The 18,312-nt window shown below is 38.2% G+C and overlaps 1 protein-coding gene across 3 annotated transcripts; it reads left to right on the top strand.

Moving 5' to 3' along the window:
• WASHC3 (WASH complex subunit 3) lies at positions 1-17,677 on the top strand. 3 transcript variants are annotated; one of them, XM_032996252.2, is made up of 7 exons: positions 1-125; positions 1,681-1,779; positions 4,074-4,139; positions 5,577-5,705; positions 7,261-7,368; positions 11,387-11,451; positions 15,878-17,677. In XM_032996252.2, the coding sequence occupies exons 1-7, from the start codon at positions 75-77 to the stop codon at positions 15,960-15,962; spliced, it is 603 nt and encodes a 200-aa protein (XP_032852143.1). In that variant the 5' UTR covers positions 1-74; the 3' UTR covers positions 15,963-17,677. The 3 variants fall into 3 exon arrangements, with proteins under 3 accessions (XP_032852143.1, XP_032852136.1, XP_042651397.1); XM_032996245.2 differs by having other exon boundaries at positions 4-125; positions 7,258-7,368; XM_042795463.1 differs by lacking the exon at positions 1-125 and adding an exon at positions 421-784 and having other exon boundaries at positions 7,258-7,368.
• Positions 17,678-18,312: the final 635 nt, after the last annotated feature.

The following is an 18,312-nucleotide window of genomic DNA, read 5'->3' as shown; positions in this document are numbered from 1 at the left end:
CCTCGGTGTGGGGGGTTTTGTTTCCGGGCCGAGGCGCGGAGGCTGCGCCTGAAGCGCCGGGGGCTCCCGCGGGGATGGACGAGGACGGCCTGCCCATTGTGGGCTCCGGCATTGACCTCACCAAGGTACGGGCTGCGGTGGCCCAGGGCGGGGCCCGGAGCTGTCCTGCTTCCTCCCCTGGCGGCGGCTGCGCTGGCCCTGGTGCAGGGCGAGCCCCCTCTGTCCGTCCGTCCGTCCGTCCCCGACTCCTCGGCCCGGCCGCGGCCCCGCCGGGCCCTCCCGGGCACGCTCGGCCAGCCGGCGGCCGCTGGTGCCGGCGGGCGGGTCCCCGCGGCCGGGCCGCGCCTCCAGACCCCTCTCCAGCAGCGCGGTGTTAATGTTTCTCCCGAGGCGTTGTGCTACAAGTCCTGTGTTAGCGTTGCATTTACAGGCTCTAAGCCAGTTCTCTCTTAGAGCTGTGAGGCAAACCCCCTGCAAAGCTGCTTATTCCTGTTTTTTCATGATGCGAAAACTTTTTTTAGCTTTGTTTCTCAAATAGCATAAAGATAGGGCAGCTCTGGTTGCCCCAGTGATCCTTCCATCCTCGGTGCTACCCTGTAAGTTTCTGGTAGGGTTGTAAGCGCTGTGTGGAAATTTTGGAACTACGGAATTGAACTTTAGCAAACCCTGCCATATAGGTGCACAGACTGAAAACTTGAGATGGTAGGAACAGAAATCTCACAAGCAGTAAGGGTGTTTTAAGATTGACAAAGTGTGGTGAATGCCTGCACTGACCAAAGAAGAGGTGAGGACTGGAGAGTCTCTATATTCACAAACTTGCTCAGTGCAGCTGAATCTTGGCTGCAAGCATTTTACTTTGTAAATTCTTCACTTTAATCAATACGATTCCATAGAGTGATTTTCTGGGTAAAGTTTAAGACTTCAACAGTTGTCCAAGGTAATTAGCTCTGAAGAACTATAATTTTATACAGAAACATTTGTGTGAATGTTCCTGATTCCAGTCTTGTATAATGGTTTAAATAAAAATGCCAACTGTCTATTACGTTATAAGCACCAGACTTTTTTTGACAAACATAACATTCTACCTTTTAGTCTGAAAAGTATGTGTGCATTGGATCTGATTTGGGGAAATGACAGTGAAATGTAATTTTAGAGTAGTCAGGGCTTGCAAGTAAGAAAGAGTATAGGTAGCCACTAAAGACAGACTGCAATTTCACCACTTTCTTTTTTTTTTTTTTTTTTTGGTTATGGTGTTGGTTGTAACTAAGCATTTGTATTGATGACCACGTTTGTTTGTTTTTCTTTCCTTCTTCAGGTTCAGAAGGAAAGATTTTGATTCCCTCTTTGTTTTTTAAAAATTTGAACCCTGATTTCAGCAATGATCACAATTTTATTTAAAAGTCGGTTATGAAATCAGATAACAGTCCTTCATTTATGTTGCCCTTTCTGTGTATCCTGCAACTGTCATGTTAGTAGATTTTTGGTGAAAAATGGATTTCTACACATGTATATGTATATATATTTGAAAATTGTCTGTATATATATACTTTCATTGCAAGCATACTTAAGGCAGACTTCTAAAATAATTTATTGTAAAACATTGGCATTTTTTAATGGGCTTTTGAATCCAAATGTGAGAATTAACATCTATGTATAATCGAATTTTCTTATTTAATGCAGGTTCCTGCTATTCAGCAGAAAAGAACTGTAGCATTTCTAAATCAGTTTGTTGTTCATACAGTGCAGTTTCTCAACCGCTTTTCTACTGTTTGTGAAGAGGTATGTTTATTATTTTCATAACTGTCAATGAAAAAAATCCTAGAAGTGCGAACTTCAGTATTTTTGGTGCACTACTACTGGTAGCTTAAACAAAATAATTTAGTCTGCTCTCTGTTCAGGGTTTCTCTTGAGTAAGCACTTAAGACAGATTTTTTTTCCCAAAGATATCCACATGAACTGTTGATTGTACCACACTTTATCCTGTTTCCTTAAACTTTTGCATTTGCCACAGTCTTTGAACTTTTTGATACATGGGATTTGTTCTGAGCATCTCCATCTGTGGATATCGTCTTGTTTTGGAAGAAGGATGCCATATTCCTATGGTGCTGAATCCATTTTGACAGTCAGTATCCCTCTCATCTGGGTCCTAGGATATTGCATCAAAATTTGCTTTCAGATTTTGCCACCTTTAATTTAAAAGGCTGATACACTAAACTCTGAATGTAAATAATCTTGATGCAGAAAAAAATACATTTTTGGCAAGTGATTAGTATGGAACGTGAAGCAGTTAGTTTTAGTGTCTTGTAAAAAAGAAAAATAAAAATATTTAGTGTTAGCAAGGATTTGTGGTGACTTTGGTGTCAGTGGAAATATACCAGACTGACAGGGCTAGAATTGTCCACTGAACAGGACAAGAGGACTTTCTCACTTGTAGAAAATGTGTTTTCTAATGTGGCTTTGAGCTTAACCTTTCTGTCATTAGTGGGGTTTTTTGTAACTGTTCACTAGTTTATTCAACAAAGACTACTATATAGCCCTAGCCAGCAGGGTTTGGGCAGCAGTCAAATCCAATTAGACTAAGCCATGTAATCTGAGAAATTTTGTTATTTGTTAGTAAAGTTTAGAGCCAGACCCATGACAAGTATAAAATTTGGCTACCACATCAACATATGGATCTTCAGAGGGAAAAAAAAAAAAAAAAAAAAGGTTTTTTTTTTCTAGATTTTTAAACTTACTGTAACTTGATACATGAGACAGTGTAACTGCCTGGTGATGCTGTTGTCAGTTCTCCAAAACTCAGTTATCACATGATCTCAGTATTACCTCTTACATAGGCACTGTGGAAATCAGAATACATAGATTTAAAGCCATCTTGAGACGCAGCAATTCTGTGAAATCTAGTTAATAAAATGGTTATTAGTTAACCTAAATGCGTTGTTACACAAGAGGCTAGTAGCTTTATAAACTCCTTGAAAAGTTTTTTGTATTTATGAAGTACAGAAATATTTTTAATGTGGAAGGTCCCAGTCTAAATCAACAGAAGCCAAGATATTAAAAATTAGGGCTGACACCATCCTTAACTCTAAATTTCTTGGCTCTTGTCTAGTTGAACTTACCCATAAAGTTATATAACTGTCTTTTGTACATCTTTCATCCCTTTTCCCCAACTACATGTAGGGCACATAGTTCTTTTCAATAGGAACTAACTCCTCTTCATGAACAAAGAGCCATCTGTAAACAAGACAGTGCAGTATCCAAAAAGGCTAACTCCTGTCAGTCTCTTTACTTTTTCTAGCATATTGGCAGAACTGCCATTTTCTTAGGGTGTTAAAGTTCTGCTTCAGAGCCAGGCAGAACCTTGCCAGCGTGCCAGAAAGCTGTCAGTGGTACATATCTGCCAGCCAGAGTGCTAGCCAACTTCACTTGGACAGGTCTGGTGGAGTATGGTAGTGATTAGTTAAAAGAGTGACAGTTCTTACAGAGTAATTTAGAAAAACTTAAGTTGTATTAAAAAAAAAAAGAAAAAAAGGTGTCAGAATTTGAGTGAGGTGCACCTGGAGCGTATAAAGCTTCTGGTTAGTTCTGATTCACTGTGCATTTTGACTATATAGGACTTTCAATCACCTGCTGTATTCTTTATCAGATTTTTTGCTTTGTATTTGCTCAGTTACATACACACACATCACAACTTGTTATCTTCCACATTTGGAAAAACCTCTGAAGAAGGATGTTGTGGTAATTGCAAGAGTACAATATGTCTACCATTATTCTTCAGTTGCCCAGAATAGCGCCCTATTTACTTCGGCTTTCTTTTGTAGATTGTCTTCATTTCTGTCAGTTGTTATTTGGGAGAACTAACTGCCTAGTAAAATTACTTAAAATCTGAACCAATGCAGCCATTGTACTAAAAAGGTGTGTCATTGCTTCATTTATTTCATAATGTTATCATCTCCGTTACACTCTGCCTTGAGCAGATCGAAGACAAAAGTTTTTGTTTAGCTAGATGTGAACTGGTTTGTATGTCCAAGTGGCTTAGGGGCGTGTTTTCACATCCTAATTATTTTCTGTTCTAGAAATTGTCAGCGCTCTCTCTCCGTATCCAGCAAATTGAAACAACACTCAATATTTTGGATGCAAAGGTTTGTATGTGTACAGACTTTGTCTTCTAACAGTGACAGCCTTCTAGATTACATGAACTAGTTTCCTTTTCATTGTCTGAACTGAGCAAATAAGTTTTCATAATGATTTGAAGGAGCTAATACAAAATGTTCACATGGAAAATTCTCTCTTTGCATGCTGTGCCACTTACATTATGTAGCATTTGAACATATAGTTGACATGGAAGAAAGGAACCAACAACACATAGTAAAAATGTTGGTTTTGTCTCTGTTAAGCATATTGAGCAGGAAAGGAGCACTTGGATCTTGATAGGGCAACTGAACTAGATGACAGCTTACTTGTGTGTTGATTTTACTGCAGTGTTTGGTTTTAAGAAAATGGAGAGAAGTTTTCTGATATTAAAATATGCATCTTCTGTTGCAGGGTTGCAGTACAAAATTGCATTTGCCATGCAAACTCTAATATGAAATCTTTTCCCCCTTCATAAAGCAAAAGTACCTTTGTGTTACCGGACTGCAGAGATTTCAACTGGCTTAAGTAGATACCTTGTAAACCTTTTGGTATTGAAAGGTGGTCTGAATTAGATCTAACCCAACACAAATGTCTGATGTATCTTCTTAAGCTAAAATGACAAGAGGATGTAATCTGTAGTCATGTATTACCATTTAATTTGCTAAAAGAAAAGGAGAAAAAAAAAAAAAAAAAGGCAAACAAAGAAGCCCCAAAACCAAAAAATCACCCAACGTAAAGTTTTAACCAATCCTTCTTTCAATAATGATGGAAGCAATTTCAGTTGGCTTTTCTGGGAGCAGGGTATGAGATTTCGAAACTGTTCATTGAGATCTTTGTGAAAAAAAATAATTTAGTAGTACAAATGGTGATTACTAATTCTTATTTTGAAAAATGTAGGAATGATCAGCATTAATAGTTTTTTCAGAATTCATAATCATGTTAAATAGAATTTCCTTCAAATAGATATGTGGTGTATTTAATATCCACTCTCAGCATTTCCTTAAAAAAGTTTGAAATATGTAGAAAATTGCAAAATCTGTAACCAGTCACCCATCTGTTAGGTAATAGAGCTGTTCTTGTAATGATTGCTTTCACTCTAGTGGAAGTAGCAGAGAAGATGGCATGGCTCTTGTGTGGTTGATAAGTGCAGTGGCAAAATGCTGGGAAGTTGTTGAAGCCTTTCCTGTGCTGCAACCCTGTGTTAACAGAGAAAGCTTCAATGGAGTGTTCAGAGGTTGTTGTTGTTGTAGAAGCCACCTGAATAGAAAAAAATTTATTTTTTTTTATTGCCAATCTAAATACCAGAACTAGTGATAAAAAGTTACGATTTTATGAATGTAAAACCTGCCTGGGGATTATGTGGTAAGCAGCATACTGCAGATTTTTTTATATATGTAGGCTTACGATATGCTCATTGTTTATTTTATGATGTTTTGTACATTCAGTTATCATCTATTCCTGGCCTAGAAGATGTCAAATTTGAAGTGTCCAGTGCAAATATGAATAGTGTTACAAATGGTCCTGTGGCACAAGCTACTACGGATCAACAGACAGCTGTATTGCCTCAATCTGGAGTAAGTAATGAAGCATAACTAATACATTGAAGGATTATAACTCTTTATGTCAATTTTCTAGTCTCATTTGAAACAGATGGAAGGAGCAAGTCTATTGGAAGAGACCAATGAACTTTACAGATCTAAAACTACGTTTTTCACTAATGGAGCTGTTTTAAGAAGTGACTTAAAACAAAAAAGGGCATATATACCCTTTCTTGAACATGCGGCTTAAATAATTAGAACTAATTCAAATCCAATGGTAAATGCATCCGTCTTCAGTCACACTAAAATGTGAACATGAATTACATCAAGGGACTGGAAAGGTCATAAATGAAATAACAGTTCGTATCACATAATTCCAACTCTTTTCTCCTTCCTTTGGAATGTGAGCATTCAGCTCAAATGGGATTTTCTAGCATATTTTATTTTATGGAGGCTATTACAGTTAATGTTTTCTATATGTTATTGTCTATGTTCAGAAAATGCCAGCTTATAATAAGTGATCAACATTAAGATCCTACCCCTGCAATGAATTTTTATTATTATTATTATTGTGTGTGTGTTTGGTTGGGATTTTAACCCAGACTTAAATCCTGCAATCACCACTTCACTAAGTGAGGCTTTCTGGTTCCTTTGTAGATGGAGTTCTTTCCCCAGATTCCTATTATAGTTTCTTTTCTTGGAATCTTCAATTCAAATCTCTGTTCATTCTCTTACTTGGTGGGAGTTGCTGTGGAGCAGCATTAACTGGAATACTCTGCTGCTTTTCCCTGCCTGTTAAAGATTGTAACTCTAATTTGCAGCCAGCAACGTGGGAGACAGAATGGACAGTTAGCACTGCATGTTTCAGTCATGTTAGAGAATGACTACTGGTTACTTAATTTTCTTTAAAATGTGCCTTCTCTCAGCTATTAAAGCAGGGGCAGATATTCCTGAAAGGAGGTTTCCAATGCTACTTTCAGATGGTTAGCTTAATAGCAACTGTGCAGTTTTCTGTTGTCCTTTAAATAGTAATATAGCTTCTTGTAATTTTTCAATTTTTTAAAATTAACTACTCTCAAGGATTCTTTGATTACATTATGTTTTCTTTTAGGTTAATGGTTTATATTAAAAACTATAGTTTAGAAGGGATATGATCCGTATGAAACATTTATCAGGGAATCAAATGAGTGTTTTGAGGAAAAAATGCATTGGACCACTAGAGGATATATAATCCTTAAGAAAAATATTTTTTTATAAAGTGATCATTTAAAATTAGTTCTGTTTTATTCTATAAGTACAACAAACTTAACAGGGCTATTATAGGTGCTTTTTTTTTTTCCCATGTATTGTGCAATAACTTAAAACTGTGACTGAAAGTGGAAAGTCACACTTGTAACAGTGAAAAAAGAGCTGGGTGTTGTGGATTCATACATCTTAGAAATCTCTAATACTGTGAGTGTAGATCAGAATAACCTTGATGAAGAAGAGTTGCGCTTTACCCTTAAATTACAAATTTTATGGATTGAAATCTCTCTGTGCTTCTGGTCTGCATACGTAACCATTAAAGTGTTACCTTCTCTGTATACAGCAGAACAGTGTACGTGAAGAAGGGTTACAGAAAACGGAGGCAGTAGCAGAAAATGTTGGAACTGTGGCCAAGGATCCCAGATATGCCAGATATCTCAAAATGGTGCAAGTGGTAAGTCAGTTCTCTTATCGTTCTTTGGGAACACCATTATTTTTAGGTGGAACGTCACACACAGCTGTAGTGAAGATTAAATGTCTGAAGACATATACTGCAACAGTAACCTTTAAGCTAGGATAAGGTCACAGTATTTCTAGCACAGCTTTTCTAATAAATGTGTTGATGTAATATATTCCCTCAGATAACTTCAGGCAAGATCTTTCTACAAAATTTTGCCAATATACTTGTGAACCGAAGGTGTGAAGTTGTATAAATGCAGAGTGATATTAGCTGGAGTCACAGAAGATGCCACTTAAAGTATAGTTATTCTGGCAGAATCGATGTCATTCCCTGCACACAGACATGATTACGGTTTGGTTGGGCTGTAGGGTACAAAATACAGCTTTGCTAGTATAGTCCAGAGCAGGAGTATTTGATATTTCTGTAGGGTTCAAAACAAGAGATACAAGAATTGCTTCACTACTTGGTTCCACTTCAGTTTCCTGTTATTCATGATGCAGGTTTTGTTTACCTCTTTATCTGTGGGCTTTTCTGCAGATAAATAGGAAATAAATAAATGTAATCTCAGTATTTACATGTGTGAAAACTAATGAAAGAGTGAAAAGGTGAATAGGATACTCTTAGTGACATTTTTTAAGGGCTCCTTTTTTTTCATGTCTACAACATTAAAAATGTGATTGGAAACAAAGAAAAAAAATCTGTCTTTATTTTCAAGCTGTCGGTGGAAATTTTCCTCTAAAATATGTATTACGATTCTGGAAAATATGACTATGTCATAGTATTAGTAAAATGTTGCTTATGTTAAAACTAACTTCATGGTTTCACTGCCTCTTCAGAGCAATTACTGCAATTGGTGTGCTTGGTACTTTGGATGATGTTCCTGACCTTATTTTTCATTTGAATCACAAATTGGCACTTTATGGGTAGGTTATTACAAACCATTTGGAAAACCTAGCAGTGGGGTAGTAGCAGAGAGTAAAAATGCTATGTTAGTGTATTGATTTAATGCCAGACTTCAAAGTGGATGTGAAAGTGCTGGACAGTCTAACTACTTTGCTTTTTTTTTGGTGACTGCTAGAGGAGTGAGATCTCACTTTCCACATTTATCCTTTGTACTGGCAGTTCCTGGTGACTCCTCTGCCAGTTGTAAACAGTGCGGTAGGAAAGTCAAACTAACATACTACAGATTAATGTGTGTTTTTGTATTTGCCAAACTTGTCTTCTCATCCAGTCAAGTATTTCAGTTAGTGTCATTTATTTGTCCAAATTAAGTTTCTAGCTGAAGATTTGTTTGAACTGATCATTTATTTATTGCTCATAATATTTGTAGTATTTAAGAATTAGTACTGTGAAGAAAGATTTCTTTTGCACTGAAGATAGCTCTTCTGTGAAATAGTAGCAAATTTATTTTAATGGAGTGCAGTTGAGCATACTAAATTCATATTTTTTTAAAATATGCAACAATAATATTCAAGCAAACCTTACAAAAGCAGTATCATGTTCACTACAATAAATGTTAAAAACACTTCTATTGACAGTTTGAGAGGAGCAGTCTGTGATTTCAGATAAACTTCATGTTTAAAGCACAAATACTCCTACTTGATTCTAAACACCAAACATGACTTCATAGATGCCAAGATACTGACTGACCTGATATAGTTTGATCCTTGCTTTAAAGGACTAAAATAAAAACCAAACACAGAGAAAGCACTGATCTTTGGGAATTGCCAGCACTGACGGCATGTAACCTCTTTCTGCGCTATCAAGAACCGAAACCTGTTTTGCAAGAAGATTGCTGCTTGCCCTGTGGCTTCTTGGGGACCTCTTGGACTTTCCCGAGCTGCAGGACCAGGCTGGGAGTCGCGCTGGGGTACATCGTGTTGAATGTGTAGTGATTTGGATTATTTCAGATCTTAACTGTGCAGAGAAAAATACGATGGAAATTTAGTGTTGGCTCCTGTGTTAGAAATGTACACCTGCGCTATTTCAGTGGACCTGTATGCTCAGTCTAGTTACTGTTTAGATTTAAAATAGTTGTCTGTTTCAGTAAGATTTAGGGTCACAGCAGTATTAGCCTCTGATTTTCCAGGTTAAAACTTGTGAAAGTATGAAAGACAAAGTAGTTGTAATGCCCTAATTGTATTATAAAAAGATATAGGTACAATCTTACTTGTTTTCCTTCAGAAAAAAGGTGCACTATTGAAGTGTATTTTGATTAAACTTCGGATTAATTTTGTAAATCTATGATATATGAGGGTACTGGCAGATTTTTTTTCTTACGTGTTTTGATGATACTATTTTAGAATAAAACGCTTCTCCAAGTGTGAACGTAAAAACATAACAGTTTCCAATCTGTTCTTAGAACTTCATATACCAAGCTCCCTTTCATTGAAAGCAAATACAAATTCTGGTTTGCTTGATCTCACCCAATCTTGTTTTCACTTGGTTTGAATTGATGCATAAACACTTCATCAGTGACTTCTGAGCTGGAGAATGAAACTCTAAGAGCAGTCAAGTGAGAGAAGAAGCATTAGGTAGTATGACACAGCGTATAGACGCACAATCCCTGGTGTCCAAATCTATACTAGAATAAGTGAATATTTTAGACTGTCATGAAATACTCATGTTTCCCCTTTCTAATGTACATTAGTTGTGACTGAGAAATTCTTTATTACAAGCTAATACCTTGCCACTATGTTGAGTCACATTTTTGCTAATATGCCTAATAGATTGCTAAAACTACGTACCTGTCTTTGTGCTATTCCAGAATCTTCATGCACAAGTCTTGATTGTGATTCTTACTGTGAAAGTGCACAAAGAAAGCAGAGTAAGACAGCTAGCTTAGCTCTCACTTTGCCAGGTTAGCTACTGAACTGTCACTAGTACCACATGCTTCTCTGGAACATTGGTCATGGCTTCCCTTTATTTTATCACTATTTTACTTACGTTGGACAAAAGATACTTGTCCTGTGCCAAAAGAATCCTACATTTACATTGTGAGGTTTCTCCTGACTTTTCTAGACCATCAGTAGCTTTGTCCCTTGGAAATCAGAAAATGTATCCCCTTGGGTTTTTTTGTTTGGTTGGTTTTGTTATGTTTTGGTTTTGTTTTGTTTTGTTTTTTTGTTCTCCTATCTTGGCATGCAGTGGTCCAAGTGATGTTTCTAATGGTTTACACAGGGGATGGCAAAGCAACAAGTTGTCTTTGAGCAACTCTAGTGGAAACATAGGAGCAGTTTGGTGGAATATGTCTCGTAAGACGACGTGGGTCAAAGTGTTCTCGGGTATGCAGTCTGAGGTGAAGGGATGTTTAGGTGCTGCTGAATAAAACAAAGTGCAGAAGCTGTAGAAGGACTTGCAGTGAAAGGAAGGAATTTTTTAAACATGTACATAGTTGGCTAAAATCTGTCCACAAGTCATACAAGATTGAAGCCTGACTGTACAAGCACTTGTATTCAGAGGAATCACTTTTAAAGTATGCTTCTGTCCTCATGTCCTATGTGCCTTTTCCTGCATGCTTTTTAAAGCCTTTTCCAATTTGTAGCACTGCTTTAAGGTATCCTTCTGGAGCAGTGGCAGATACACTTTCCTGATTTTCCTCCCTCTTTCGCCATACCTTCAGCATGTCCGAATCAATCTTTCTAACACAAGTGTTCTCTGCTGGTTTTGTGCTACTTTGTGCTTCCTTCACACTCTCATCCATACACTTAACTTTGGCTTCCTGGTTTTGTCTTCATGAACTGCAAATATATCTGTCCATTCCTTCCACTCTCCCCGCAACTTTCTCTAGATGTTTTGCCATAAATATAAGAAGGATTAAAAGGGCCTTTGATCTCAGTCATTTCTCACTTCTAGGTTTCTGCTGATGGCAACTGAGATGGTCATTCCAGGCTCTTGTTGAACAAGTGACATGCATAAATTTGTATGAAACTGTAGCTTGAAAGAACCTTTGGAATTCAGTTCACCTGTTTGTGTCCAGTAGTTTCATAATATTCTTCCTCCTTCTACACAGGGTGTTCCTGTAATGGCAATTCGAAACAAAATGATTTTTGAAGGGCTAAATCCAGATCTTCTTGAGTAAGTAATCTGTAACTTTCAGTAGGGCTGGAATGCAACCATGTGTTTAAAAAACTTGGAAGAACTTGTGCTTAGAAAAGCTTGTTTATGGTATTAAGAATTTAAATTATCAGCATTAAAACGAGTTTTGAGGTCTTTAATGAAAGGTGCTTTTAGCATCTTATAGGTCTGAAGAGGGCCATCAGTACCAAAGGAGGATGGATGCTGTCTTTTCATTATTGTCCAGTCCAAGGCAAGGCCCAGGAAATAGAAAGACTGGAATAGATGGGTACTGCACCCTTGCAAACAGAAAGTTGTAGGACTTTACCATTCAGACTTGAGGGGAAAGGGAAGGAATTCTTCCAAGTCAAGCAGAGGTGATGCACTTCACGGAAAAGGGTATAGCAATAAGAACGTAACATTTGACATTGTGCATTTAGCAATGAATGTGGTGGGCTGACCCTGGCTGGACACCGGGTGCCCACCAAAGCCGCTCTGTCACTCCCCTCCTCAGCTGGACAGGGGAGAGAAAATATAACGCAAGGCTTGTGGGTGGAGAGAAGGACAGGGAGAGGTAATTCACCAGTTACTGTCACGGGCAAAACAGACTTGACTTGAGGAAAAATTGGTTTAATTTATTACCAATCGCATCAGGGTAGGATAATGAGAAATAAAAGCTAAATCTTAAAACACCTTGCCCCCACTCTTCCCTTCTTCCCGGGCTCAACTTCACTCCTGATTTTCTCTACCTCCCCCCCAACAGCAGCGCAGGGGGGTGTGGAATGGGGGTTGCAACCAGTTCATCGCATGTCGTTCCGACTCCTTCCTCCTCAGGGGGAGGACTCCCCACACTTCCCCTGCTCCGGTGTGGGGTCCCTCCCACAGGAGACACTTCTCCACGAACTTTTCCAATGCGAGTCCTGCTGCAGTTCTTCATGAACTGCTCCAGCGTGGGTCCCTTCCGTGGGGTGCAGCCCTTCAGGCACAGGCTGCCCCACCGTGGGGCCCCCCCGGGGTCACAAGTCCTGCCAGCAAACCTGCTCCAGCCTGGGCTCCTCTCTCCGTGGGGCCACAGGTCCTGCCAGGAGCCCGCTCCAGCCTGGGGTCACAGACTCCTTTGGGCACCCACCCGCTCTGGTGTGGGGTCCCCCACGGGCTGCAGGTGCAGATCTGCTCCCCTGTGGAGCTCCGTGGGCTGTGGGGGGACAGCCTGCCTCACCACGGTCTTCACCACGGCATCTCTGCTCCAGCGCCTGGAGCACCTCCTCCCCTCCTTCTTCCCTCACCTGCGTGTCTGCAGAGCTGTTCCTCTCGTATATTCTCAATCCTCTTTTTGGCTGCCGTGGTTCTTCCCCTTCTTAAATGTGTTATCCCAGAGGTGGTACCACCATCACTGATGGGCTCAGCCTTGGCCAGCAGCCAGTCCATCTTGGAGCCGGCTGGCACTGGCTCTGTCGGACACAGGAGAAGCTTCTAGCAGCTTCTCACAGAAGTCACTCCTGTAGCCCTCCAGCTACCAAAACCTTGCCATGCAAACCCAATGCAGATAAAGAATGAAAGAATAAATCAGGAGCCATTTTGACTGTACTGTTCAGAGTATGAGGTGTTTCCCATATATTTTCTTTCAGCACTTCAATAACAAAATGTCATCATTGTGGAATAATAAGAGCAAACTCCATTTTATTTTGTCAGATGAATGAGGGGTAACACAGTTGTTCCCACATTCCCTCAGTAGATGGAGCGTACAACTTGACTTTAGCGTTGATGGTGTAAATTGAAGTCAGTAGTTCAGAATTGTGACTGTTGATTGAGCTAACCTGATGGGAAGACTCCTTAGAATAGATACTAATTTTCAAAGCTATTTGTCTGGCCATAAGTGTGAATTTTAGGCTTATTTGACATGTAATTTAGTTTTACTGTACTATTTCACATAGTTTGTTCAACTGAACAAAATACTAACTTTCTTCTGTTATAACAATAAACCTTTTCAGACACTTTTACATCCTCTTCAGAAACTCTCAATTTATTAGAAAGACTGCTTCTCCTTTCCAGTGAAGTCTTTTTACATTTTGGAAAGGCTTAGTCTGAAACTAGCATTTTGTTTAATAAAATAAAATATAGGAAAACTGAAATACCGTGATATGTTGAGTTAGTTTATCTTCCAGCTACTTCCTGGTGTCTAAATAAGCCTAAAGTAGTTATTTCTCGTTTGATATTTTTACTGATTGAATGAGAAATAAGAAAAAAACACAAGTAAGAACCAGTGTGAGTCTGAGACAGGGTTGTCAAACATGGTTTCACCATATGTGTGTTAAATGTGTTGTATTTTTTACTCTGCACTTCTGGTCCATCTTTATGTAAATGCTGCTATTTCTTCATGTTGGGAAGGATTTTTATAGTAGATAAAAATACGATAATAGGTTAAAATTTCCAAACCTTTTTTTAAAAAATTACCTGCTTTTGGATTGTCTATTTCAGTTTAAGACTGAAATGTTATTACCATGGCTTGGGGCTCGTGGAATATGTTTGGAGTTTGGTCTCAAATTCCATCTTCAAAGATTCTGTGCAACAGTAATGCTCAGGCAGATTCCCTTAAAAATGTTACTGGTTTGAAAACTGCATAGCAAATCTACCTGGTTAAAGAAAGCTAATTATCTGGCAAGATGCAGAATGCATAATATTTTGAGGAGCCAGGGGTGACCTTTCTTTTAATTTTCTTGCTTTCTTGTCTCAATATCATAGACATTTTGTGTGTGTGTGTCTTGCCATTCACACTGCATTTCTTGGGTCTTCAGGTTCCTTAGGCCTGTTCACTCAGTCCCGATGAAATTAGGAAAATGCACATATTGCTGTATGCTCAGTTGCTTACTGCAGACTCTCTCAGCTGCTTGCCAGTGACTGACTGTGGATCTTTGTGGCCGCAGAGCTGCTAATTCTAATACTATGGAGGTTTTTTATACTCTCTTCCTTCGGCTGTTTTACTTCTGCTATCGCTCCTTTCTCAATTTTTTACAGAGTTTGAAAATTGCTAATTCTATTAAGCTCCCAAATTATCTATTTTTAACTTTTGTGTCTTATCCTTTCTCTCTTGCCTGTCTGCGATTCCAGAAGAGTTTGTCCTGTTCTTACGAACTAAAAGAATTAATTGCCATCTTCTTCTCCTTACTAGAGTTTTTACACTGGTCTCTCCAGATCACATGTGTTTGCACAGCTCTTGTGTTTTGTCATTGCCACAGCAACAAGGAATAATATTGTGAAGTGGTGTTTGCAAGAGAAAGCAAATGCTTTCTTCTTAATTTATTTTAGAGGTGTGCAGGAGGGAGGAAGAAGGCTCTCCTACAGTTCTTTAATGCATTTCTTATTTTTGCACCCAAAATGTTTAGAAGCACTGTAAAGTACCTAAGGGATTTCCAACAGAGAAATAATGTTAAACGGAACTAAAGCTGGAAAAGAAATTCTATGGCATGACACACAGGGGTAGCCCCAAGATAAATAACAATGTGACAAATAATACAATTGTCGTCTTAGTTTAAAATGTAGTATTTTATCAGAGAAAGCAGTTAACTATCATACAGGAAGCTAGTTGCTGTTAAGATCATTCTCCCCTTTTGCCAAGTATAATTGCGTGTATATTTTCTACCTCAGTTTCAGAATTTACCAGGCTCAGTCTTGCTTGTATTGTCAAACTCTTTACGTATTTAGGAGGGAGACTCCAAGGAGAGCCAGCATCTTCAGTCAGTAGTGTTAGTCTTTAGATGGCTTGCTTCTCTCCCCTTCATTCCCAGTAGAATCCCTGAGCAAATGTTTTGACACGATGTTAAGATCCATCTTAAATAGTCTCTTCAAAACTAAATACAAGAGGTCTGATCATTTATAGTCAATAAAAATCCCATGGCTGCTCTTGCATGTCAAATCTAACCCAGCGTCCTAGCCAAATTCCACTCTGAGTAATTCTTTTTTACTTCTCTAAATTATCCCTGCAGTTTTAGTTGGATACGATATTGTTCATTTCCTGTCGTATTTTTTTCATGTACTATTTACACTGCTTAATGGTGTACAGCGTGTTCCTTTCAGCCCTAGAACCTCTGAAGATTGAAAAAAAATGAATTAATCAGTATTGCCTGCTTTCAACTCTTTCTACAAGCATTTGCTACTTCTTAGCAATCTATCATTATTTCCATTTACCTCAAAGTTGTTCATTCAAACCGATGTCTGCAGAGTTTTGATGTCCAGTGAGTTACAGTCTCTAGTGTTTATCTTTCAGTTATAAGTGAAACAATACTGAGAAGGTGTGAGTTTGTAAACCGTAAACAGTTAGTGTATGAAAAGTTGTGGAAATAAAGTGCTTGCAATTGGAGTGAAAGGACATTGGCGTTACATGCGAACTTGCTTGTGTTCTCAGCCGCCTTCTAGGATTTACAACCTAGGACATTTTTGTTGCCTGCAGGACCCCAGATGCCCCTGTGCCTGCCTGGGGAGATGATGGGAAAGCAGAAGACAGTTCTGATAGTGAGTCTTCGTTTAGTGACTAAAGAGACCGATTTCAGCCTTTGGAGAACTCCTGTTAAGTGCTAATGTGTTTGGAGCTCTAGCAGACGACAGTTTTACATGGGTCACGTGGGTGACATGATTTATCTGACAGCATTTTGAAGAACTAAGATCCTCCATGTTCTCTTCCAGAAAGTTTGAATAGGCAACAGGTTTCAACCTGAAACTTTTCACCACGAAAAATTAATCAGGAGATTCTTGCAGTTTTTATGCTACATTGTTTCAGATTCCTTTCTGATTCTTCTGAAATTACTTTGTAAAACTCTTAACTTCTACACCTCTAAACCTCCAGGTCTCTAAGACTGCATTCTGGTCATTAGTGGATTTTCTATGTAACACATTTAACCTAAGTTGCCTTCTTTTTGTCCCATAACTTACAGGTAACGTAACTTTTCAAAATGAAATTGTTCCATTGATGAATTGTATTTTTTTGTTTTAACATACTATATTCTGAAGTGACGCAACAAGAATTACATGGAAGTCAGCTATCTTATGGTGATTGCAAATCAGTGATATTCTGTTTTGAGAGAAACTGGAATACAAGTGAAAAATATATTAAAAACCAATCTGAATCTTTTTTCAAAGTATATACTGCTATTTGATGTCACATTAGAGTCTGTACAAAGTTGTTAAAGAGATTCCTGCTCTGTAGAAGAGTTGATATATCAAATTCAGGTTACAGTGGTGTAGAAAGCTACAAACATTGCAAGATTGGTTTGAAAATGACACTGTGAAAGAAGCAAGTGACTGGGAGATTATTAATGGAATACCAGATCCTCACTACTTGTTCACTGTCACGTGGGTCTGTAGAAACCACTTTCTGACTGCTGTTGGGCTTATTCGAAAGGAGATGTGGCTGAGTAGTTTGCACAGGATAAGAAATGACCTCCAGCTTGGTGCCTTTGCTGATAATCTCATCAAAGAAGCCCGAATTCAGTTTGTGTAACAATAAAACTACTTTGCTACCTCTTGAGGGATGCACTGGGGAACAATATAAAGAAATCCACTTGGAGCCCGACTGGCCCTGAAAGACTTCCATCCAAATTACTCAATGTACTTCATGAGTCAAAAATGACATTTTATTAAAGAATCTTCTTTAATATAATTTGTTCCACATGAAATTCTTCGCAATCTATTTGAATTCCCTAGATTACTGTGATTATACCAGAATGCTGTGGGTGGGGCAATCCTTCCCTTTCTGGTATTTCAGATTCTTCCTGAGACCAAGAAAAGACTAAAACTGAAGCTCATAAGTATATAAATTTGTTAGCTTTTATGACCGAGTCATTATTTTCTCTCCGAGTTATTTATGCCAATTCAGTAGGTTAGCTGCTTTTTTTTTTCTGTAACGTAAGCATGGCTCCCATTTGAGTCTAGCAGACATATTTAAGCTCTGTATAACCTGTAAACCAGAGTAATGCCTGAATCCCTATGAAAGAATATATGCGCTAGAAAATGTCTAGAGGTGGCGTTTTGGTGCTGATTTAATTATTATTGAACACTTAAACAAAAATATTCAATAGTTAACACTTGGTAAAACCTGACAAATATTAACATACTAGCAATAAGTATTTCAAAAGTAAATGCTATGATGTTATTTCATAAGGCATATATTAAAACACTGGTGAGTTTTTAAAATCTATATTTGAAAACTCATTGCAGCAATCTATATAATTAAAGCTATGCTTTGTAAACCAAAGTTGTGGTTCTGTTTTATTCCCATATGTTGTTTTAAACATGATAATGAAAATTCTTCTGAAGTGTCTTCAGTTCATGATTCTCCAAAATTAGTTATGCTGAAGTTGCATCAGTCTGCTAGCTGAAGGGGAGAATTTTGAAAATAGGGGTTTGGAGTTTAACCTAAGCCATGTTAGAACTCTGACTGGAGGAGAACTGAACACCCCATAGCCACTTCTCTCATAAGAAAATTTAAGGAAGACTGAAATTAATGAGGACTGTATGTTCAATACTCTTCAACTGATATTAACCTATGTAAGGAAGTAGCATGATTTAAAGAGTTGGTTGAGACATAGCAGTTAATTATTTTTTTTTAAGAAATAAAAAAGGCCACCAAAATACATTGAAAGAGGTATGACTTCCATTGTTTATAATTTTGAAGGAGCTTTTTATGTGAAGTAATTTTAGTCTGAAAAAAATAAAATCAATTGTCTTTTAGACCATTACAGGTGTATTTTTGTGTGGAATGAAAAAGATTGAACCTCTAGTAGGCCTCTAGCCTACTGTCACTTGTTAAAATGAGGGATAATTAATTGGTAATTACATATGTCACAGAATAACAATTTCATTAGTAGGCATGTTAAATTTAACTGCTTA

This window comes from Tyto alba, unplaced genomic scaffold (assembly GCF_018691265.1).
Source record: "Tyto alba isolate M040663 unplaced genomic scaffold, T.alba_DEE_v4.0 Super-Scaffold_21, whole genome shotgun sequence".
NCBI classification, from domain to species: Eukaryota; Metazoa; Chordata; class Aves; order Strigiformes; family Tytonidae; genus Tyto; species Tyto alba.
Note: the sequence above shows the minus strand (reverse complement) of the source record. Positions and strands in the feature narration are given on the sequence as shown.

Excerpts from the sequence above, each read along its gene's own strand:
- WASHC3 (XM_032996245.2), top strand. The coding sequence starts at position 75 with ATGGACGAGGACGGCCTGCCCATTGTGGGCTCCGGCATTGACCTCACC. Across the intron at positions 5,706-7,257 it reads CTGTATTGCCTCAATCTGGA|CAGAACAGTGTACGTGAAGA; the intron begins GTAAGTAATGAA and ends CTCTGTATACAG. Across the intron at positions 11,452-15,877 it reads CTAAATCCAGATCTTCTTGA|GACCCCAGATGCCCCTGTGC; the intron begins GTAAGTAATCTG and ends TGTTGCCTGCAG.